At 38.1% G+C, this 21,718-nt stretch overlaps 1 protein-coding gene across 1 annotated transcript in view; it reads right to left on the bottom strand.

The window, feature by feature from the left end:
* The window catches only part of L2HGDH (L-2-hydroxyglutarate dehydrogenase), a 52,619-nt gene that overhangs the window by 19,564 nt on the left and 11,337 nt on the right, over positions 1-21,718 (bottom strand). Inside the window, exons 4-6 of the mRNA XM_012757897.3 lie at positions 17,111-17,242; positions 6,214-6,376; positions 3,991-4,025 (exon numbers count right to left, since the gene is read on the bottom strand). Of these exons, the coding sequence (XP_012613351.1) occupies positions 3,991-4,025; positions 6,214-6,376; positions 17,111-17,242 (330 nt within the window). The remainder of the gene's footprint in view (positions 1-3,990; positions 4,026-6,213; positions 6,377-17,110; positions 17,243-21,718) is intronic.

Raw genomic sequence — 21,718 nt, 5'->3', positions numbered from 1 at the left:
GGCATGCCCCTAAGGGAAATCATAGCACAAAACTTTAGGATTTTGGAGGAAAGTTATACAATCCTCTGCAGATAACTATCCTCCTTGTGAGAAAGTGCTTCTGGCTTTGACTGAACACTTGACCACAGGTCAATAAGTTACCATATGAACTACCCCTTATTAACTGGGTGTTGCCTGACTCACCAAGCCACAAAACTGGGTGTATATAGCAGCACTCCATTATCAAGAGGAAGTATAATACATAAGATCAGGGTTGTACAGGGCCTACAGGCACACATAAGTTGCAGAGGTAAGTGGCTCAAATTCCTGTGACCCCTACTCTTGCTAAACTGCCTCCTTTCTCTCAAAAAAAATAATATGGTGGCAAGGATGGAGGTGATGCATGGCCTCAGGGACAAGGTCTTACTCGCCAAGGCTGATCTGTCTACAGCCATAGCTGAGTGCTCAATCTGCCAACAGTAGAGACCAACATAGCAACTTATATGGTCCCTGGACCACTCCATCATAGAAAAGGCAGCACTTGCTGCCTTTCCAATTCTTACTGGAATAGACGCTTGCTCTGGATATAAATTTAAATTTGTCTTCCCTCCCCACAATGCTTCTGCCAAAACCACTGTCTATGAACTTGCACAATGTCATATTCACCTTTGTAGTATTTTACACAGAAGGATTACTTCTGATCAGTGAACTTACTTTGCAGCAAATGAAATGCAGCAATTGGCTCATGCTCATGGAATTCACTGATTTTACCATTTTCCCCATCATCCTGAAGCCACTGGGTGAAAGAAACTAGAATGGACCTTAGAAGACTCAGTAACAGCACTAGCCAGCTGGCAGCACCTTGCAAGGCTGGGGCAATGTCTCCTAGGATACTCTATGTGCTCTAAATCAGTGACTAATATTGTTTTTTTCTCCCAGAGCCAGGATTCAAGGTCTAGAAATCAAGAGTCAGAATGGGAGTAGCCTCTTATTATTACCCCATTGATCCACTAAGTGAAATTTTTGTTTTCTATCCCTATAATTTTGGTCTCTGATGATCTTAGTTCCCAAGAGAGAAACACTGCCATCAGAGAATAAGCAACTTGAAGTTGATTTTTCCATACCTGGCCACTTTGGGTTCCCCATGCCAGTGAATCAGTGGGAAAAGAGGGGACTGCAGTACTGAATGGGGTAACTGTTCCTGACTCTCAGTGAAATAGAGTTGCTCCCACACAGGGCTTGGGGATGACAAAGAGAATGTCTAAAATACATATTCCCTGGGGCACATCTTAGTATTCCCATGTATTGTTACAACCAAAAATAGACAAATTACTAATGACATAGATACTTCAGGAACAAAGTTTGGGCTACCCTACCAAACTAGGAATCCTGACCAGCTGACATGCTTGCCAAAGGCAAAGAGAATATAGAATGGATAGCAGAGGAACAAAATTATAAATCTCAGCTATCACCACACAACTACTTACAGCAATGAGGGATGTTATAGTTATGAGTATTTCTTCCTTACTTTGAAATAAATATATTTATCTGTACATTATCCAATTCTTTCTTTATTCCCACTGTTATAGACAGAATTGTATCCCCTCCAAAATTCATATGTTGAGGCTCTAACCTCCAATGTGAGTATTTTTGGAGAAAGGGCCTTTAGGGAGGTAATTGAAGTTAAATGAGATCATAAGGGTGGGGCCTAATTCAATAGGACTGGTGTCTTTATAAGAAGAAGGGACACCCAAGTCACACTCTCTCTTTCTGGGCACACACACAAAAGGGGCTATTTGATGACACAGTGAGAAGGTGGCCATTTAAAAGCCAGAAAGAGGTCTCACCAGAAACCAGCCCTACCAGCACCCTGATGTTGAACTTCTAGCCTCTGGAACTGTGAGAAAATAAATTTCTGGCCGGGCGCAGTGGCTCACGCCTGTAATCCTAGCACTCTGGGAGGCCAAGGCGGGCTGATTGCTCGAGGCCAGGAGTTCAAAACCAGCCTAAGCAAGAGCAAGATCCTGTCTCTACTATAAAAGTAGAAATAAATTAATTGGCCAAGTAATATATATATAGAAAAAGTTAGCTGGGCATGGTGGCACATGCCTGTAGTCCCAGCTACTTGGGAGGCTGAGGCAGTAGGATCACTTGAGTCCAGGAGTTTGAGGTTGCTGTGAGCTAGGCTGACGCCACGGCACTCACTCTAGCCTGGGCAACAAAGCGAGAGTCTATCTCAAAAAAAAAAAAGAGAGAGAAGAAATTTCTGTTGTTTAGGTTACCCAGTTTGTGGTATTTTGTTACAGCAGCCTGAGAAGACTAATACACTTATCTCTACCATTCCTCCATTATTTAACACAGTTTCTCAACCTCAGTACTACTGACATTTGGAGCTAGACACTTCTTTGTTTTGGGGTCTGTTCCTCACATTGAAGGATGTTTAGCAACATCCCTGGCCTCTACCCACTAAATGCCAGTAGCACCGCCCCTCCCTTTCTCCTAGCTGTGACAACACAAAATGTCTCTAGACATTGCTGAATGTTCCCTGGAAGCAAAGTCACTTCCAGTTGAGAACAATTAATCTAAGATGCTTAATGAGTGGTTAACCTTTTATCTCAGTATTTAAGTTACAGGATCTCGAAGGGAGAGTATGACTACAAGAAAGAATGAACATCACTCAAAGATGGATAAAGTAGACTCTGCATCTTTTTTGAAGAGAGTTAGCATGTCTTTGGTTTTATGAGGGATAGTTACATCTTATTAAGTGGAAGCATACTTTTACTACTGTTTTTATTTGTAAGCTAAATATGGTTATAAGGGATGCGAGTGGATGTCAAGTTAACAAGCAGGGGACTACAGGGGATTGTACTCTGTCAATTTGGTTAAGCTGGGAACTGTGCTTGACAAAATCCTTCTCTGCATGATTTCAACTTAAAGTTGACCAGAAGAGAACTGCATATGACTTGCAGGCAGAAGTAAAACAGCAGCCACTATTCTCTGAAGGGCAGCCTAGTTCAGTGTTATGCCAGACAGACACCCACTGCCCAGTGAATTCCAGCTCCATATCCAGAAGTTTCCCAACTACTGATCCACCAACTCCCTTCTGAACCTCTACTTCCCCAGATCCTTTCACAATTGTGTAAAGCCTAATTCCTATAATCAATCCTGTAGCATTCATTGATGACCCTGCTCCCCTGCATAAACCTTGGGGAACCCATGCTTCTGTGCCATTTAATGTTTCTTGCTTTAAGACTCTATGAAGATGAACGACAGCAGTCCATCTCCCTCTACACAAACTTCACACCCCACTACCACCAAAGTCTTCTAATTAGTAGAGAGCCAATAAGTCAATGTAGAGCAGTAGGCGGCGAGATAAAATATCTACCAGTTTTACCTTAAAATTAAACACTCCAAGTGCTTATAATCCTATTCTTTGCTAGCACAGCCACTTTCTAAAGACATTACCAACTTGAAACCCTTCTTAGAATGAAAGCTGTTAAATTGCTCTAAAAGAATATCCCTCAGAATTACTTTTACATTAGATACATTTCAGGTCGGGTGCGGTGGCTCAAGCCTGTAATCCTAGCACTCTGGGAGGCCAAGGTGGGTGGATCGTTTGAGCTCAGGAGTTCGAGACCAGCCTGAGCAAGAGTGAGACCCCATCTCTACTAAAAATAGAAAGAAACTGATTAGCCAACTAAAAATATATAGAAAAAATTAGCCAGGCATGGTGGCACGCATGCCTGTAGTTCCGGTTACTCAGGAGGCTGAGGCAAGAAGATTGCTTGAGCCCAGGAGTTTGAGGTTGCTGTGAGCTAGGCTGACATCACAGCACTCTAGCCCAGGCAAAAGAGTGAGACTCTGTCTCAAAAAAAAAAAAAAAAAAAAAAAAAAAAAAAAAAAAGATATATTTTATTCAATGACTTAAAATACAGCAGTGTGGGTTAATTCAAGTTTTTAGGAAAGGGGAGGAGATGAAAGTAGATAACGGTTTTGATAAAGAATCTTTACCTTTGTATTCTTTATAACAATCGGATATTTCATTCCTGAAAAAAAAAAAAGAATTAGTAAAAGATTTATTTTTAGCAAAAGAAGGCCAACATTATTTGAATTATTATACTAGTAACAAACTTAAATGATCTTCTTTGTCATAACCATGACTGTACCCTACTTTTCATTCTGAAGCTTTTTACTAAGTAACAAGATTAAACTAGTTCATACTTGACAATATATAAAACTCTAGCATGTTTCTACCTTGTTTTATTTTAACTCATCTAATCTATGCTTATAAACCATTCCCCACCTCAGCTCCAACAGAGACATCCCAGTTTTTCTCTAAACTATAATCCTGGAAATCATGCTGTACAATGGATTATCATAAGTCAGTATACATTTTCCAATAGGACTAAAGCTATGATATGAGAAACTTGTGTCCAAGTGTTGGTTACCTGATTCCTTACAGGTTCTAGGTTGTTTAGAGAAGAGATATCACAACACAAAAACTTCTTTTTTTTTTTTTTTTTTTTTGAGACAGAGTCTCACTTTGTTGTCCAGGCTAGAGTGAGTGCCGTGGCGTCAGCCTAGCTCACAGCAACCTCAAACTCCTGGGCTCAAGCGATCCTCCTGCCTCAGCCTCCCGAGTAGCTGGGACTACAGGCATGCGCCACCATGCCCGGCTAATTTTTTATATATATATCAGTTGGCCAATTAATTTCTTTCTATTTATAGTAGAGACGGGGTCTCGCTCTTGCTCAGGCTGGTTTTGAACTCCTGACCTTGAGCAATCCGCCCGCCTCGGCCTCCCAAGAGCTAGGATTACAGGCGTGAGCCACAGCGCCCGGCCAAAAAAAAAACTTCTTATAATAAACTGACCATTTATTTAATCTGAGTTCCCACTCAGATACATTGGATCTCAAAGTCTTATAAAGCAGATGTATGGCAAATGAAGAATAGAATCTACCTGCAACATAAATTTGATTTATTATGCTACCTACCTATAACAAACTTAATTATTTAAAATTTTTGATTATTTTAGAATTCAGGAGGACACTGAGAATGATTCAGATGGCCTACATGTTCTTAAAAACTTGTCAAGGAAAAAAGAACAGAGCACTACTTCTTTTCTCCTTCAAATTTCCCAACAGCCAATAGAAGGCTTAAAAATCTTTCATTCAGTTAAAAAAAAAATTAAAGCCTTAAAAAAGTCTTTAAAAAATTAAAGAGCAACAAAACAAACTCTAAGTGTAGTCTTAAATGAGGAGGGAAAGGTAGTTCAGAAAGGCTGAGCCATTTTATGACATTGGGCTATCATTCTGAAACTCAGTGTATCTAAGAATCACTAAAGGCTTATTCCAGGTTAAGCTGATTCAGTAAATCTGGGTGATGCTAAAATCTGCATTTCTAACAAGGATTGTCAATGGACTCCAACTCTAACCGGGAAGTGTTTGAGGGCTAATTTTCCATAAACAGCCTTGCCAGATTTTAGTACCAGTCAGAAGTATCTGATCAGTGCCTAGTTCTATCACAGAAGACCTTCCAGAGTCCTTGGTCTCCCACATTCAGTCTCACCCTTGTCCCTTCTACACCTACCTCTGGTTCTGTACCCCACTCTAGCCTGCCTCCTAGTGGCCCTCCCACCAGCACTACCCCAGGGAAAAACAATCCCAAGTTTTTTTAACAAGTCAATACAAGTACAGTCATCCCTCAGTATCCATGGAAGATTGGTTCCAGGAACTCCAAGGATACCCAAATCCACACATGTTCAAGTCCCTTATATAAAATGCCATAGTGTTTGCATATAACCTACACACATTCTCCATATACTTTATTTTATTTTTTTGGGTCAGAGTCTCACTCTGTTGCCCAGGCTAGAGTGCCATAGCATCAGTCTAGCTCATGGCAACCTCAAACGCCTGGGCTCAGGCGATCCTTCTGCCTTAGCCTCCCGAGTAGCTGAGACTACAGGCATGAGCCACCATGCCCGGCTAATTTTTTGTATATATATTTTTAGTTGGTCAATTAATTTCTTTCTATTTTTAGTACAGACAGGGTCTTGCTCTTGCCCGGGCTGGTTTCAAACTCCTGACCTTGAGCAATCCGCCTGCCTCAGCCTCCCAGAGGCGGGCGGATTGCTAGAAGTAATCCCTTCTAGATTACTTACAACATAAATGCTACATAAACAGCTGCTATACTGTATTTTTAAAACTTATTCATTGTTGTACTGTTATGGCTTACCATCTTTACTTCTAGAAGGGCTTTCTTTAGCCATTTCAATATCTTTTACTTCAAAACTGGTCAAGACAGAGCCACCTGCTTCTTGGAAATCCTGGGCAAATGACAAAGCCACCTGCCGATAGTCCACAATGCCAGTATATGGACAATCAATAGCCATTAGACCCTGGGACAGAATTATGAAAAAACAAACAACATATATATAATGTGTCTAACATATAAAAAACATTAAAAAAAAGATAAATAAGAAAATTTCTATAATCAAGAAGCAATTTTCTTCCTTAGAGGAGTTAATTTTGCCAGGTTCTCCTAGCTGCTACTCCATTTATTCATCCCTCACCATACCTGCTTCTGATCTGACTCATATCTGATTCTGAGTCAAATTCTATATCATCAAACAAGTATGTTTTAAAATGCTCTACTGAGATTTTCCCAGTAGTGTATCACGTCATGCATATTCAGTGAGAACTCAGAGTTGTTCTAGTTATTCACAATGCTTGCGAAGCATTGTTTTCATTTGCTGCAGACCTTATACCTTATATTCAAGACTACAAATATGGAATGAAGATTTTAATGTGGCTAACTCAAACTTTCTCTTCAGATAATATAAGAAATTAACAGCCTGACTTTTTTGGTTGTTTGTTTGTTTCTATTTTTGTCCCCCAAGACATGTCCAAACTCTAGAAAAATGAACTATAACCCATGCTTATTTTATTTTTTGGAATGAATGTTGAAAATGCCATTGGCCTTTTCTAATTCTGAAGAAAGGGATAAGAGTAGAATTTCACACACTAAATATGGACTACATTTTGGTGATCCTTGTCAATAGTACCATTTTCCGTTGCCTTACTGTGTATTTATCAGTTCTCCCAATCAATTTCCCCTAAAAGGGTGGCTTGGTTTCCAGGATAACTTAACATCCAGAAGCTGAATGTAAGGCAACTGGTAAAATTCTGCTGTCCTATTGTTGGGCCAGCACAGCAGTGTTGTTGTTGCAGTTTTAGAATATTATCTGACATAATATCATTTTAAATATCTCACTTTTGTATTCACCACCCTACCCCCATCTCAACATTTTACCTGCTTAGCCTCTAAAAGCTTTTGACTTTGCCATCCAACCCTAACCAATGCTTTCAAATGGCCAGATCATGCTAAGGGTAAAGACTCACAAAACACCCAATGATCTCTTTTCGCAAACTGAAAGCAACATTTGGCAAACTTCAATGTTTTCCTGACAGTCTTGTTTCTAGAATATGAGAGCATTTACCAAGAATAGGAAATCATTTCATTTTGATACATTTGCTGCACAGAAGACTTTACATTAGACCTAGTCACTGCCCAATAATCCCTACATTTACAGGTTAATAACTATAACTCAGCTTCAACCTATAAATAGTATTCTGGGTTCAATAACTTTGAAAGCTAATTTAGGATAATACCAAGAGTTTAGTCCACAAAATTTTCCTTACCTAGCATAAAACTATGTGACAAGTATGATAGATAACAAGAGGGATAAAAGCATGCTGTAAAAGTGCTTTGTTCTGGATCAATAGTTTTTTGGAATACCAAATATCTTCCCTATTCATACTTTATTATTAACTCAGCACAATGCATGACACATAGAAGGCACTCAAATATTTAAGGAATGAAATTTTGAGGGCTGCCTTTAAACATATAATATTTCTCCCACTCCAGACTTTCTCTAAAGGGTTTCCCTTTTCTTTCTCTTTCTAGACTTGGCTTTGTCCCTCCTCATGAGATGCTGGTGTGGCCCCATCTATAAGTGTGTATTGGGGGAAAGTGAAGAGTCACCACTGCCAAGCAATCCAATGCCCTGGCCCAGGACTAGCTGCAGCGCCAGTGCGAGGCAGCCAAGTCAGGATGGCACTGATAGACAGACTGGCTGTGTCTGTTAACCAGGAGGCTGGTTATGCACTGTCCAGGTCAGCAGGTCAGAGCTTGAAATCTGAAGCCATGGCAAGTCAGGTGGCTAGAAAAGAACCAGGCAAGCAGGACAGGGAAAGTTGGGAGTAGAACTCAATCAGGAGACAGAGGAACAGATGAATATGTCATTGGCCAAGCATGTTAAAGGCAAGGCAGAAGGATCAGCAGAGCCAAGGTCAGAGGTAGCAGTTAGGAAGTGCCCGAGAAGGAGCTGCAAGAGTTACTCTCCAAAGTCAAAGTTTACAGAGGCAGTTTAAAATTTTCCATGAGCATCCCACTGGTGATACTTAGTTTTCTTCTCAAAGGGACCTGGTCCAAGAAGCCCTTTAGAGTTGCCCAAATAAATAGCTTATGTCTAGAAGGCCTGGCAGAAACAGAAGTGATCCTGTACCATGGATATTTTCCCCACTGTTTCTGGCAGTGGTGGTGAGGTTGGGGGAAAGAGAGGAATTTATTCAAGCAACATTTATGAAATAATCAGACTATATTTTCCACTATATATTGCCACCCCTAAATACATGTAAACACTAATGATTACATCTTGGCATTACACAAAGTGCATCACTTCTGTGGAGGCCTCAGAGAGAAGTAGGATACACACCTTTTATAAAAGTTACTCAACTCATTCATCTTTTTTTTTTTTTTTTTTTGAGACAGAGTCTCGCTTTGTTGTCCAGGCTAGAGTGAGTGCCGTGGCGTCAGCCTAGCTCACAGCAACCTCAAACTCCTGGGCTCAAGTAATCCTTCTGCCTCAGCCTCCCGAGTAGCTGGGACTACAGGCACGCACCACCATGCCCGGCTAATTTTTTATATATATATATCAGTTGGCCAATTAATTTCTTTCTATTTATAGTAGAGACGGGGTCTTGCTCTTGCTCAGGCTGGTTTCGAACTCCTGACCTCGAGCAATCCGCCCGCCTCAGCCTCCCAGAGTGCTAGGATTACAGGCGTGAGCCACCGCGCCCGGCTAACTCATTCATCTTTTAAGGTGGGAGATCATCTCTGAGAAGGTTTTCTTAAACCTTTGGACTAAGCTAAAAGTGTGCCCTTACATTGGTATAAAACAGAGAACTTATCAGCTCTATCAGAATACTTATCACTATATTAAAATGATATTTTCTGCTACATTGTAACTCCCTTCAGGTTGACAGCCACATCTTACTCATCTTCACATCAGCAGTGCCTATATAGTGTTTGGCACATGATAAACAAGAAAATTTTGGTTTAACCAAATCGAAAAAAATACCAGGTCTGAGCCAGATCTTTGGCTGGGGAATTCCTTAGGAGCTTTGTTAAAGTGGCCTGGGAAAGTAGCAACCAGTTTCTCTGTTTATCAGACACAAAAATACACATATATATGTAATTTTATTACCTATACACACATATCTACCTCATTCCAAGGTGCAGAGAACAGTATCCATACTCATCCTTAACCTTTACAACATGTAAAAAGTTTTGTTTTGCTTTTTCAATCAAGTAAGATATAAAGAATCATGGGCTCCTGTTCCTATTTTTTCTATCTTTAAATTCTTCACAAGGATACACAACAGATAACAATCAGATGAAATCTCCCAGATCCCCCAAATTTCAGTACCACCACAAAACCAGAATCCTGTTTTTCAAACTCTACAATCAAATCATTTTTACCTCATGACCAAATCTACAGTAGGGGGTCAACAGCTCAGGCATAATTTTTTTCCCTCTTGACACCAATCTTAAAGTTTGAAAGAGCTTTTCATTAGCAAATAAAAATAACATGTTGGCAGGGCGCAGTGGCTTGTGCCTATAATCCTAGCACCCTGGGAGGTTGAGGCTGGCAGTTCGCTCAAGGTCAGAAGTTTGAAATCAGCCTGAGCAAGAGCAAGACCCCGTCTCCACTAAAAAAATAGAAAAAGAAATTAATTGGCCAACTAAAAATATATAGAAAAAATTAGCCAAGCATGGTGGCACATGCCTGTAGTCCCAGCTACTCGGGAGGCTGAGGCAGCAGGATTGCTTGAGTCCAGGAGTTTGAGGTTGCCGTGAGCTAGACTGACACCTCAGCACTCTAGCCCAGGCAACAGAGTGAGACTCTGTCTCAAAAAAATAAAATATAACATGTTAAAAGTTGGCATGTCTTTTTTTTTTTTTTGAGACAGAGTTTCGCTTTGTTGTCCAGGCTAGAGTGAGTGCCGTGGCGTCAGCCTAGCTCACAGCAACCTCAAACTCCTGGGCTCAAGCGATCCTCCTGCCTCAGCCTCCCGAGTAGCTGGGACTACAGGCATGTGCCACCATGCCCGGCTAATTTTTTTTTATATATATATCAGTTGGCCAATTAATTTCTTTCTATTTATAGTAGAGACGGGGTCTCGCTCTTGCTCAGGCTGGTTTTGAACTCCTGACCTTGAGCAATCCGCCCGCCTCGGCCTCCCAAGAGCTAGGATTACAGGCGTGAGCCACAGCGCCCGGCCTGGCATGTCTTTTTGAAGGAAATTATCAATTGTTTCATTTCCAAAGGTCATATTTGATAGAAACATGTCAGTGAGATTCTTTCTATAAATTCAAATTTGAAAAAAATTTCCTTTTTATTATTACTATTTTTTAAATCTTTAGAATGTATGAACTTTTTATTTTTAGTTGACATGAAATAATTGTACTTATGGAATACAGAGTGATATTTTAATGAATGTATACAATGTGTAATGATCAAAACAGGGTAATTAGCATATCCATTACCTCAAATATTTATCATGCCTTGTGCTGTGAAAATTTAAAATCCTCTCTTCTAATGTTTTTAAAATATGTCAGTGAGATTCTGACATCTTAGTTTCACAACCAAATTCCATCAAAATCACATAAAACTATAAAACAGCAATTGGTTTAATATACTTTCAGGAAGCATATGTCAAATAAAATTTATAGAAGGACACTGTTTGGGACTGAGCTTCTGCACTAGACCCAATGGACAAAACCAAAATGGAGTCACTCAGGCTAAAAATTCCCTATCTCCAGACCAAAACCAACCTGGTTATCTGACATTCCAAGAAATCAGGGAAGAACCTGGCCCGGTGGCTCACGCCTGTAATCCTAGCACTCTGGGAGGCCGAGGCGGGCGGATTGCTCCAGGTCAGGAGTTCGAAACCAGCCTGAGCAAGAGCGAGACTCCCTCTCTACTATAAATAAAAAGAAATTAATTGGCCAACTAATACATATATAGAAAAAATTAGCCGGGCATGGTGGCGCATGCCTGTAGTCCCAGCTACTTGGGAGGCTGAGGCAGGAGGATTGCTTGAGCCCAGGAGTTTGAGGTTGCTGTGAGCTAGGCTGATGCCATGGCACTCACTCTAGCCTGGGCAACAAAGTGAGACTCTGCTTCAAAAAAAAAGCCAAACTCTTCTACTCACCTAATCAGGAGTGCTTTTTCTAAATCTTTAGATGAAATGCTCCCTTGGTTCATGAATCACTAGTAAAAGCCAATTAGATCTTTCATCTAAATTTGTTGTAATTTTGTCTTTTAACACACTCAGTAGTTTTGTAAGGCACTGTATAGATTAGGAATAGGAAGTGAGTTTAATCTCGTTTTTTAATGGACTATTTTTTAGAGCAGTTTTAAGTTCACAGAAAATTAAGCAAAAGGTATAGAGATTTCCCATATACTCCCTGCCTCCACATTCATATAGTCTCCTGATCTCTTAATCTCTTAAAAAAATACCAGTATTTTTTTTCCTTGAAGCATGACATCAGTGTAAACAGTAAACTCTTACATGAGTTATTCATAATCCTGGTTTTACAATATGCTAGGATCTCTCTCCATTGTTTTTAAATAGCCTATTTCACTCTACAAAGGAATTACTAGTGCTTAAAGGAAATAAATAGGATAAAATAATGAGTTAAAAGTAAAGCATTCGAACAGGCGATGGCTCACGCCTTTAATCCTACCACTCTGGGAGGCAGGAGGATTGCTTTGAGCCTAGGAGTTTGAGGTTGCTGTGAGCTATAATGATGCCACTGCATTCTAGCCTGGGTGATGGAGCAAGACTCTATCTCAAAAAAAAAAAAAAAAAAAAAAAAGAGAAAAAAGTAAAGCAGGAAAGGGGTAAATAAAAACCAGAGGGAAAGAATACACATAACTAAATTTCTCTATCTTTAACAGATATCATTAAAAAGTCTCCAAATGTTTCAAACAAAACCAATTTTAATTTACTAGAATTGTTTAAATAAACATATAATAATATCTACCATTTCTTGAGAGATTAACATATACTGAATGCCTTACACATATTATTTCATTAAATTCTGGGAACCTTCATTTTACAAAAGGAAGTTAGAGGATTAGAAAAATTATAACCCACCAAGTCAACAGCCATTAAAGAAGCAGATGTGAGAGGTGAATTTATGTCAGCATGACTTCTTAGCAGCTGCATGATATTGCTCATCTTATGTTAGATCCAAGTTAATAACAAAACAGAGAGGATATAGTAAGATAATATAAAGGATAATATGTCAAAACTCCCTGCAGTCTGAGAATTACTGATCTACAATGTATAAGAGATATTAGTTAGGAATCAGATAATCCAAAAATAACTATAAATGGCTTTGGTTCTCCTCTCCCCCAGTCCAATTCCATCCTATGAACCAGAACTTGACTTGATTAACTTTCCTAAATTAGGATATTTTACATGTCACTGTTCTGCTCAAATCCTTTAGTGGTTTCCTACTATTTATATTGGGTAGGTAACCTCTTCTATAAAGGCCAGACAGTAAATATGTTTGACTGTGTGGGGCTTATGATCTCTGTTCCAACTACTCTGGCACAAAAGCAGCCACAGATACTACGTAAATGAACATGTGTGGCTATATTCCAATAAAACTTTATTTATGGACACTAAAATTTGAATTTCACATAATTTTCCTCTGCCACAAATTCTTCTTCTTCTTTTAATTTTTTTTTTTTAACCATTTAACAATGTAAAAACCATTCTTAGTTCACAGACCATACAAAAACACGTGGCAGGTTGATTTGGCCCACAGGCTATAGTTTGCTAACTTTGACTTAGACCATTTAGTATTTGCCCAGAGCTTGAAAGAAGTAGTCAGCCAAAATGAGATAGTCAGTGAAATATGTCCTCTTTTTAAAAAAATGAGTCATTCATTCACCATCTCAGGAAGATAAGAAATATATGGGGAGAGGTAAGGGGAGTAAGAGGACCTACTGATTATCCTGACTGAATCTCAGGGAAGGAAGAGGTGGTTTGCTGGAGCTGAAGATACTATGACCTTTTTTGACCTTCTTTGAATGAAGAACTTATTCAACCCTATTTGGATTCCTAAGTACTATCAGCCTCTTAGGAGCTTTATACAAATTAAGAAAATCTTACATATTTTGACCCAATTTGAACTTTACAACTAGAGATAACTTAAAGGAAAACAATGTATTTCTATCTTTTCCTTTTGCAGAAAGGATCTGAAGTATTAATGGCTTATAAAAATAAACAAATAGGCTGGTTATCTCAATTGACTATTCATAGTCATTCATAGATCAAACTCCTTGTTCTACTCTTTCCCCCCTTTTCACTACTGCATTTGACTAGTCTTAAAAACAAACAAAAAACACATATAAAAATCATGTAAACTAACATCAAACATTGAATTGGCTATATATATGAATTAGGAAGGAAGAAATAAAATAATTATTATTTGCAGATAACATGATACATATATAGAAAATCCAAAAGAATTTATTAATATAAAGGAACTATCGGAATCAATAGTGAATTTAACTAGAAAGCTGGACACAAAGTCAAAAGTCAATTATATTTCCATATACTTGTAATAAACAAATAGAAAATGAACTTTGAATAACAATACTATCTATGAGAGTATCAGAAAACATCAAATACCTAGAAATAAATCTAAGAGACATGTAAGACCTCTAAATTGAAAATCATAATAACTTATGTAATAAATTAAACAAAATCCAGATAAATGGAAGGATGTATCATGTTCATAGATGGGAAGACTTAATATTATAAAGATATAAATTATTTCCAAACAGACCTTCAAATTCAGTGCAATCTCAGTCAAAAATCACAACAGGTTATCTTGCGAAGTTTAGAGAATTAATTCTAAAATTTATATGGAAATGCAAAGATCCAAGCATACCCAGGACAATGTTGAAGAACAAAACTGAAGGATTTACTCTACCAGATGTCTAGACCTACTAAAAAGCTACTGTAATTAAGACATTATGGTAGTAACATAAAAAGAGACACAGAAACAGAACAGAGTCCACACTCTAGACCCATCCATATATAGTCACCTGATATCACAAAGGAAATACTGCAGTGCAGTGGGGAAACAATGGTTCTTTTGATAAGTGGTGCTGGGTCAGTTGGATGTCCATATGGGAGAAAAAATGTACCTTGACCCCTACCTCATACCGTACACAAAAATCAATTCCAAATGAATTGCAGATCTAACTGTGAAAGGTAAAACAATAAAAATTTTAGAAAAACACATAGAATGTCTTCCAGACCTTGAAATGGGCAAACACTTCTCAACACAAAAAGCGCTAAGCATAAAAGAGAAACACATGCATAAATTGATAAGTTGATTACATTAAGATTAAGAACCTCTGTTCACCTAAAGATGATATTAAGAAAGTGAAATATTAGGAACATTAGAGTGATAGAAGATGTTTGTGATGTATATGTGTATATGTATGTATTATAAACACACATAATAAAAGAGTCATATATAAAAGACTCAGATCATATAATATACTTTAAAAATTAATAAGAATTGATAATTACAAGAAAGACAGTGAACCTGGTAGAAAAATGGGAAAAGGACTCAAATAGGTACTTACAAAGGAAAATATATAAATGGCCAATAAACATATAAAAAGGCACATAACTTTATGAGTCATCAGGGAAATGTAAATTAAAACCATAATGTGATACTACTACATAACTACCAGAATGGCTCAAATGAAAACAACAAATAATATCAAGTGTTGGTGAGGATATAGAGCAACAGGAACTCTCATACGCTTCGGATGAGAATATAAATTGCAACAAACACTTTGGAAAACTCTTTGGCGATAACTGCCAAAGCTAAACATTTGTATAAATTGCAACCTAAGAATTTCCCTCCTAGGTATACACTCAGTAGAAATGTGTACGTGTGTTCACCAAAATATATGTGCTAGAATCTTCATAGCAGCACTATTTGTAATAGTCCCAAACTGGAAACTATCCAAATGCCCATCAACAGTAGAATGAATAATGCTACAGCCATACAGGGACTATCATACACAACAACAAACAAACTACAACTACATGCAACAATATAAATGAATTTCATAAACAAATACTGAACACAAGAAGCCCAGATGCAAAAGAGTAAATACCACCTGATTCCATTTATAAAAAATTCAATAATGCATGATGTAAGAAGTCAGGACAGTGGTTAACCTTCAGGAAAAAGTACTAGTAGAGGGCATGAAGGAAGCACTGGGAGGCTTGTCATGTTCTGTTTGTTGACCTAGGTGCTGGTTGCGCTTTGTAAAAATTCATTAGGCTATGTATTTATGATATCTGCTGTACATTATGGTTCCAAGAAATTGGGACAGATAGAAAATAAGGGTGGAAAGATAGATGAAGAGCGAAGTTAGTATATAAAAATAAAAATTTATGCTTAAGGTATGTGGCAGGAGTGGGGCACAAATGTGTCTTTGAGTTTCCTTGCAGCCGAGGCAAACAGGACAATGCAATATGTTAAATGATTCAGTGTCCATTAGATAAAAACAAGCTAATTGTGCTTAGGAAGATCAAAATTATTCTCAGAACTAAGATCCAAGAGAAATTTCTCTTGAGGGTTCTCAGAATAAGATGTTGTATAACACAGTGACACAACATATGTCCTCAACCACATCCTTGCAAGTAGAGGCCACAGTGACTGATACAATGACCTTCTCCATAGAGTGATGTCATAAAACCAAAGCACAATTCAGAGAGTAACTGGAGTCAAGGAGTACAATGGGGAAGACAAAACACTGTAGTTGTGCCACTGTGAATATTTGGAGAGATGGAGAGGAACAAATACATGGTCTACATATCCTCCAGGCTATCTCCCATAGTGTTTCTCTAAACCAAGCTTTTGATAGGTATTGCTTGGTAGTGAGTTCAAGGTCTCTCTAAGACAGTCTGGCTATTGTATATTGTCAATAAAACAGTGGAAGAGAGCAAACAGGAGGAGATACAGCTATTCATTGGAACACTCAGTGGAACTGGGGGGTTGGGCTGAGTCTCTGAAAGGTTATTGGTGAAAGTTACTTCATGTATCTACTTCTCCTTTCTTCATGACTTTATTTTCTTCCTCCACCAAGAGGAATAATATGCAGAATAACTACTATATTACTATTCATGTCTCTTTCATGAATAAAGATCTGTTTTTTCCCTATACATGTTTTAAGCAAGATATTCTATAATCCAACCTTCAAACTCACACTAGCCGTATCTTCCTAAAATATAGATCAGACACTGTAGCTACTCTCCTCAGCAATTTTCAGTGGCTCTCCACAGCCTACTGGCTAAACTTCAAAATTATTAGCATGAATGCCTAACCCTGCCTTTCCAGTCTCATCTCTCATCTCTCCCTACACACCCTATGTTCCCAACCACACCTCTCGGCTCAATGTTTTCTAAACATGCCATATAGTCTCAGACCTCCTCTTGCCTTTATTTATGTTGGTCAGACCTGATATTTTCTCACAAGGAAAGAAGAAATCAGGTGTCCAAAGTTTTCAGCAATGTCCCCTTGTATATCACTTCACTACTTCTGTGGCAGGATCATCTAACTGATTTTATATGATTCCTGCCTCCTATAAACTCACTCTCAGCTTCCATGTCATAGGACGGAGGCCTAAATGAAAACATCCCTTTGAACATGTGCATGAACCTGGTGAATCACTTACCCTACAATATGGCTCCTTCTTTTTTATATCTTCCTGCTGGATCAGCCTCAGGCCCTGGACACCATTCTGCAGGCCTCTCTCATATAAGGCCTGAAGTCTGGGAATTTCTTCTTGTTCAACAGCTACTATAAGCTTCAGAAAATAAAAACGATAAAGCACATGGATAGAGTTAAACATTCCATCAGGTATGAAAGATAGAGTCAATGGAAAAGCATAAATTATCGTATAACTCAAACAGGGCTGATTTAGAAAAAAATTTTTTCTTCATGTATCATCTACTTCTCCCTTTCTTTCCTCTCTCCATAACTTTATTTTCTTCCTCTACCAAGAAAAGTTGTTTTAAGAAAATGGCAGTAAAACAAATTTTCCCTGAAGGTGAAACATAGCCTCAATCGCTACTTGTTATTACAGTCATGTACCTTGGCCAATTTATGTACCAATATTATGTACCTTGGCCAAACACAACTCTTATCACTAACACTCCTTCAGTCCCAGAGGGGAGAGAAGCACAGGTTGCTCAGTCTTTACATTTCTTTTTTCCAAAAGGGAATGGCCTTATTTCTGTGAGAAAATAAGAAGTATCAGTACATCAAAATGACAGCTGGTATTCATTGTAATGGAATATTACTGACAAAACTATCCCTTTTATTTCCTGGAATAAATTTCAAACTATTTACTAATGCATTCTATTATAGATGGAAAAAAACCACTATATTCATCAACTTTACTCACAACTTTTTTTCTATTACTCTGGGCAAAGTATCTGTTTGAAGTAGAGTTTCTTCCTTCCTCACTAGTCACCAGCAAAGGAAAGTAGGTGCATTAGAATTCACAAATCATTATTTCAGACCAACAAGTCAACAGAATTTCATGAGGTAATACTTTTAATTAAGGTGCAAAGACTATTTAAATTAATAATTAATCTTAAAAACAAATGAAATCAAAGGACACATTCAAGAAAAGTAAAAAGACAACCCACAGAATGGGAAAAATATTTGCAAATCATATAGCTGGTAAAGGTCTAGTATCCAGAATATATCAAGAACTCTTACAACTCAAAAATAAAATCTGTAAATACAGTTTTATATTTTGCTTTTTTCACTTAACATTCTGTCAGGACCATTTTACTATATTACCAAAAAATTTTTCTCATAGCATATTTAATGGTGACCGTGAGCTTTTTTTCTTAAAAATATCATGAAGACAGGCCGGGTGCAGTGGCTCACGCCTGTAATCCTAGCACTCTGGGAGGCTGAGGCAGGCAGATTGCTCGAGGTCAGGAGTTCGAAACCAGCCTGAGAAAGAGCAAGACTCCATCTCTACTATAAATAGAAAAAAATTAATTGGCCAACTAATATATATAGAAAAAAAATTAGCCAGGCATGGTGGTGCATGCCTGTAGTACCAGCTACTTGGGAGGCTGAGGCAGGAGGATTGCTTGAGCCCAGGAGTTTGAGGTTGTTGTGAGCTAGGCTGACGCCACAGCACTCACTCTAGCTGGGCAACCAAGCAAGACTCTGTCTCAAAAAAAAAAAAAATATCATGAAGATGGTTAGTCATGTGCAGTGACACACACCTCTAGTCCTATCTACTTGGGAGGCTGAGGCAGGATGGTTTGAGTCAAGGAGTTTGAGGCTGCAGTGAGCTATGATGATGCCACTGCACTCCAGCCTGGGCAATAGAGAGAGACTCTGTCTCTAAAGAAAAAAAAAAAAAAAAAAAATATATATATATATATATATATATATATATGAAAAAAAGGACATTACCAACTTTACAGAAGTAAAAAGACCTACAAAGAAATACTATGAACAACTGTATGCCAACAAATTAAAAAACCTAGGTGAGATAAATAAATTCTTAGAAAGATACAAACTTCTGAAACTGATTCAAGAAGAAAAAGAAAATGTGAATAGACCCATGACACGTAAAGAGATTGAAAACTCGCAAGATCCACACCTTTCACCTCTCACAAGATCAACTCACCCTGGGTAACAGACTTAAACTTAAGGTATGAAACTAATAGAATTCTAGAGGAAAACGTTGGAAATACTCTTCTAGACATTGGCCTAGGCAAAGAATTTATGAAGAAGACCTGAAAGGCTATCACAGCAACAACAAAAATAAATTAATGGGACCTGATCAAACCAAAAAGCTTCTGCACAGCCAAAGAAACAGTCATGAGAGCAAACAGACAACCTACAGAATGGGAGAAAATTTTCGCATGCTACACATCCGATAAGGTGCTGATAACTAGAATCTATTTAGAATGCAGGAATATCAGCAAGAAAAAAATCAAACAAAACTCTATCAAAAAGTGGGCAAAGGACATGAACAGAAACTTTTCAAAAGAAGACAGAATAATGGCCAACAAACATATGAAAAAATGCTCAACATCTCTAATCATCAGGGAAATGCAATTAAAACTGCAATGAGACATTAGTTATCTCCAGTAAGAATGGGCTTTACCAAAAAGACCCAAAACAATAAATGTTGGCATGGATGTGGAGAGATAGGAACACTCCTACACTGCTGGTGGGACTGCAAACTAGTGCAACCTCTGTGGAAAGCAATATGGAGATACCTTAAAGCGATACAAGTAGATCTACCATTTGATCCAGCAATCCCACCACTGGGCATCTACCCAAAAGAATAAAAGTCACTCTATAAAAAAGATACCTGCACTTGAATGTTTATAGCAGCACAATTCACAATTGCAAAGTTGTAGTAGAAACAGCCCAAGTGCCCATCAATACATGAGTGGATTAATAAGATGTGTTACATGTATACCATGGAGTACTATTCAGCTATAAGAAACAATGGTGATATAGCACCTCTTGTTTTTTCCTGGATAGAGCTGGAACCCATTCTACTAAGTATCCCAAGAATGGAAAAACCAGCACCACATGTACTCACCAGCAAATTGGTTTCACTGATCAACACCTAAGTGGACACATAGGAATAACATTTATTGGGTGTCAAGCAGATGGGAGGGGGGAGGGGATGGGTATATACATACATAATGAATGTGATGAGCACCGTCTGGGGGATGGTCACGCTTGAAGCTCTGACTCGAGGGGGGAGGGAGGGCAAGGGCAATATACATATAAACTTAACATTTGTATCCCCATAATATGCTGAAATTAAAAAAAAATTAATACCAATTCTTTTATTTTTTTTTTTTTTTTGAGACAGAGTCTCACTTTGTTGCCCAGGCTAGAGTGAGTGCCATGGCATCGGCCTGGCTCACAGCAACCTCAAACTCCTGGGCTCAAGCGATCCTTCTGCCTCAACCTCCCAAGTAGCTGGGACTAAAGGCATGTGCCATCATGCCCGGCTAATTTTTTCTATATATATTAGTTGGCCAATTAATTTCTATTTATAGTAGAGATGAGGTCTCGCTCTTGCTCAGGTTGGTTTCAAACTCCTGAGCTCAAACAATCCGCCCGCCTCGGCCTCCCAGAGAGCTAGGATTACAGGCGTGAGCCACCGCGCCCGGCCTTAAAAAAAAAATTAATACCAATTCTTCATAAACTTTTCCAAAAAACAAGGCAAAGAAACACTTCCAAACTAATTCTGTGAGACCAATATTAGCTTGATACCAAAACCAGACATCACAAGAAATTACACATCAATATCCCTTACAAATATTGATGCAAAAACTCTAAACAAAATACTAAGAAACTGAATGCAGCAACATAAAAAAGGATTATACACCATGACCAAATGGGATTTATCCTAGAAATGCAAGATCAATTTAACATCCAAGTCAATTAATGTAATAGACTATATTAACAAAGAACAAAAACCACATTATTACCTCAAGAGAGGCAGAAAGAGTATCTGAGAAAATCCAACACTTTCATAATAAAAACACTCTACAAACTAGGAATAGAAAGGAACTTTCTCAACCTGATAAAGGGAATCTACAAAAAACCCACATCTAACATCATACTTAAGGGTAAAAGATTGAATGCTTTCTTCATTAGATCAAGAACAACATAAGAATGTCCACCTTTACTACTTCTATTCAACACTGTATTGGAAGTTCCACCTACAGAAATTAGGCAAGCAAAATGAATAAATAAAAGGCATCTAAATTGGAAAAGAAGTAAAACTAATTTATTTGCAGATGACATGATCCTGCATATAGAAAAGTCTAAGGAATACACACACACACACACACACACACACACACACACACAGAACTAATAAATGAGTTCAGCAAGGTTGCAGGATAAAAAAATAGTATACAAAAATCAATCATATTCTATACATTAGCAATGAATAATTAAAAATGAAATTAAGAAAACAATTGCCCTCACAAAAGCATCACAAAAAATAAAATACTGAGAAATAAATTTAACAAAAGTAGTACAAGATTAAGCAGACATGGTGGCTCATGCCTGTAGTCCCAGCTACTAGGGAGGCTGAGATGGGAGCATCACTTGAGGCCAGGAGTTCGAGTCTAGCCTGGGCTATGTAGAGAAGACCTCATCTCTGAAACAACCAAAAACAGTAACTGAAAATCACAAAACATTGCTGAAAGAAATTAAAGAAAATCTAAATAAATGGAAATAAATCCTATCTTCCTGGACTGCAAAATTT

The sequence above is a fragment of the Microcebus murinus genome, chromosome 6, assembly GCF_040939455.1.
Source record: "Microcebus murinus isolate Inina chromosome 6, M.murinus_Inina_mat1.0, whole genome shotgun sequence".
In the NCBI taxonomy this organism is placed as follows: Eukaryota; Metazoa; Chordata; class Mammalia; order Primates; family Cheirogaleidae; genus Microcebus; species Microcebus murinus.
Note: the sequence above shows the minus strand (reverse complement) of the source record. Positions and strands in the feature narration are given on the sequence as shown.